Genomic DNA, 2,171 nt, shown 5'->3' on the forward strand with positions numbered 1-2,171 from the left:
TTCAGACTGGAGCCTGGTGTTGCCATCCGGTTTCACCAGTCCTCAGTCAAATCGTCCAACCCATGCTAGCATGGAAAGCGGACGTTAAACGATGATGATGATGATATATATGCACACACGCACACACAAACAAAGTATGCATGAGTCTGAACACATATATACACATGTTTAAGTGTGTGTGTATGTGTGTGTGTGTGCATATGTATGTGTGTTGGGAGGGCTATATATATATATACAATTATTTTTATCTATTGCTATTTTTATCTAACAAAATATTAATATCAAAGGGGGTGGGGATAAAGACGATGAGAAAGGAAAGGTGCCGTCGAGATAATAAAAGGAATGGTTGAAAAGTGCCCCCACCATGTGACATGAGAGATGGTGGTCGTGGTGGTGGTCGTGGTGGTGGTCGTGGTGGTGGTTACTGCATACGAGAGAGTGTGTGTGTGTGTATGTGTGTGCTCATTAGAGTCAGTGATTGGTGAGTGAACCATCAGATGGAGTGTCGACTATCTCCACAGCAGATCAATTAAAAAGTGCAGTAATCTAATACGGTGGTCAGGTGATTGTGTGTGTGGGTGTGTGAATGTGTGTGTGTGAGAGACACATGGGTTTTAGTGGAGAGACGTGCCTCACACAGGCTGGAGAGACAGAGAGAAGGAGGGGTGGTCATACAAGTACAAGTTACACATCTGGTGACTAGCAGTGGATGGTAGTGTTCGTCGATGATATAGGTGAATGGTAGTGGAGGTGCTCTGCCAGTGGCTACCATTAGCGGCATTGATTGTCATAGATGTTATTTAGCCACAGGATGACCATGACTGAGCAAACCTATAATCAAAAATATTCCTATTATGAGAAAGACTAGGTCAAGTCTTTCTCTTGGACATTATGCATTGACTCCTATAAGACAGCAAGCTGGCAGAATCGTTAGAAGGCTGGACAAAATCCTTAGCAGTATTCTGGGTTCAAGTTCAGCCAAGTCAACTTTGACCTTCCAAGGTCAACAAAATAACCATCTACTGAATACTGGGATCAATATCATTGACTTACCCCCTCCCCTAAAATTGCTGGCTCTTTGCCAAAATTGTAAACCATTTTGTGTTGTTTTCTCTACAGCAAGAAATCTGTTCTTGTTCCTTCTTTGATAATTTAACACTTTGCCTACAATGGAAGTCACCATATTCTTAATATACTATGATTTGTACCTTAGCAGTTTGGCATAAGAGATCGGTAGAATAAGTACCAGGCTTAAAACATAAGTAGTGAGGTTTTATTTTGTATCACAAAATCCTTCAAGGTTGGGCCCCAGCATGGCTGCAATCCAGTGATTGAAACAAGTACAAGATATAAAAGAAATGATAAGACTAAGATGATTGGTGTTACGAGATGAGAGTGCAAATGCTGGTTTGCACCAAAGATCTAAATAAACTAGGGCATTTTCCTGTTGCTCTAAGTAGTGCACTGTTGAGTTACCTTGTCTGATGAGGGCATAAAAATCGGGGTTGCCAGTTAAGTTTTGTTGTAATGCTGAAATTAAAATAGATTGTTGTGAAAAGGAAACTGCTAAACAAAAATAATAAAAAAAAAACAATGATAATGTCCTCCATTGCACCATTTATGAATGTTTCCAGTTCAATCCGAAATCCAGGCAGTGAATACACAGTTGTAAAAGAACTCATTCTTTCCACCATATATCCAGCTGTAAAACCTTGAGCAAGTGTCGTCTGTTATAGCTCCAATCCAACCAATGCTTTGTGAGTGAATTTGGTAGATGGAAACTGTATAGTAGTTTGTCATATGAGTGTGTGTGTGTGTTCATCACACACTATTTGACAACCAATGTCTGTTTGTTTATGTCCCCATAACTTAGTGGTTTGGCAAAAGAGACTGATAGAATAAGTACCAGACTTTCAAAAATATAAATACTAAGGTCGATATGTTTGATGCCTGCCCCAGCATGGCCACAGACCAATAGCTGAAACAAGTAAAAGATAAATGAACACACATTCCAAGGGCAAGTAAGCTAAGCTCTTGGCCATTCAACCATCCTTCCTTTTAGATTCAAAAGGAAATTTCTGCAGACAAGATAAAACAGTGAGAGATGGTAAGAGATTTCTGATTTGTTGTCAGAGTGAAAGGAAGGAAGGAAGACTAAAAAAAAAAGAAAA

At 39.8% G+C, this 2,171-nt stretch overlaps 1 protein-coding gene across 1 annotated transcript in view; it reads right to left on the minus strand.

Moving 5' to 3' along the window:
- LOC106877214 (phosphatidylinositol-binding clathrin assembly protein) overlaps positions 1-1,633 on the minus strand; it is a 91,224-nt gene extending 89,591 nt beyond the window's left edge. Inside the window, exon 1 of the mRNA XM_014926067.2 lies at positions 1,477-1,633. Coding sequence (XP_014781553.2) covers positions 1,477-1,618 — 142 coding nt within the window. The 5' untranslated portion in view covers positions 1,619-1,633. The remainder of the gene's footprint in view (positions 1-1,476) is intronic.
- Between the last annotated feature and the right edge of the window lie 538 nt (positions 1,634-2,171).

The sequence above is a fragment of the Octopus bimaculoides genome, chromosome 27 (assembly GCF_001194135.2).
Source record: "Octopus bimaculoides isolate UCB-OBI-ISO-001 chromosome 27, ASM119413v2, whole genome shotgun sequence".
Classification (NCBI taxonomy): Eukaryota; Metazoa; Mollusca; class Cephalopoda; order Octopoda; family Octopodidae; genus Octopus; species Octopus bimaculoides.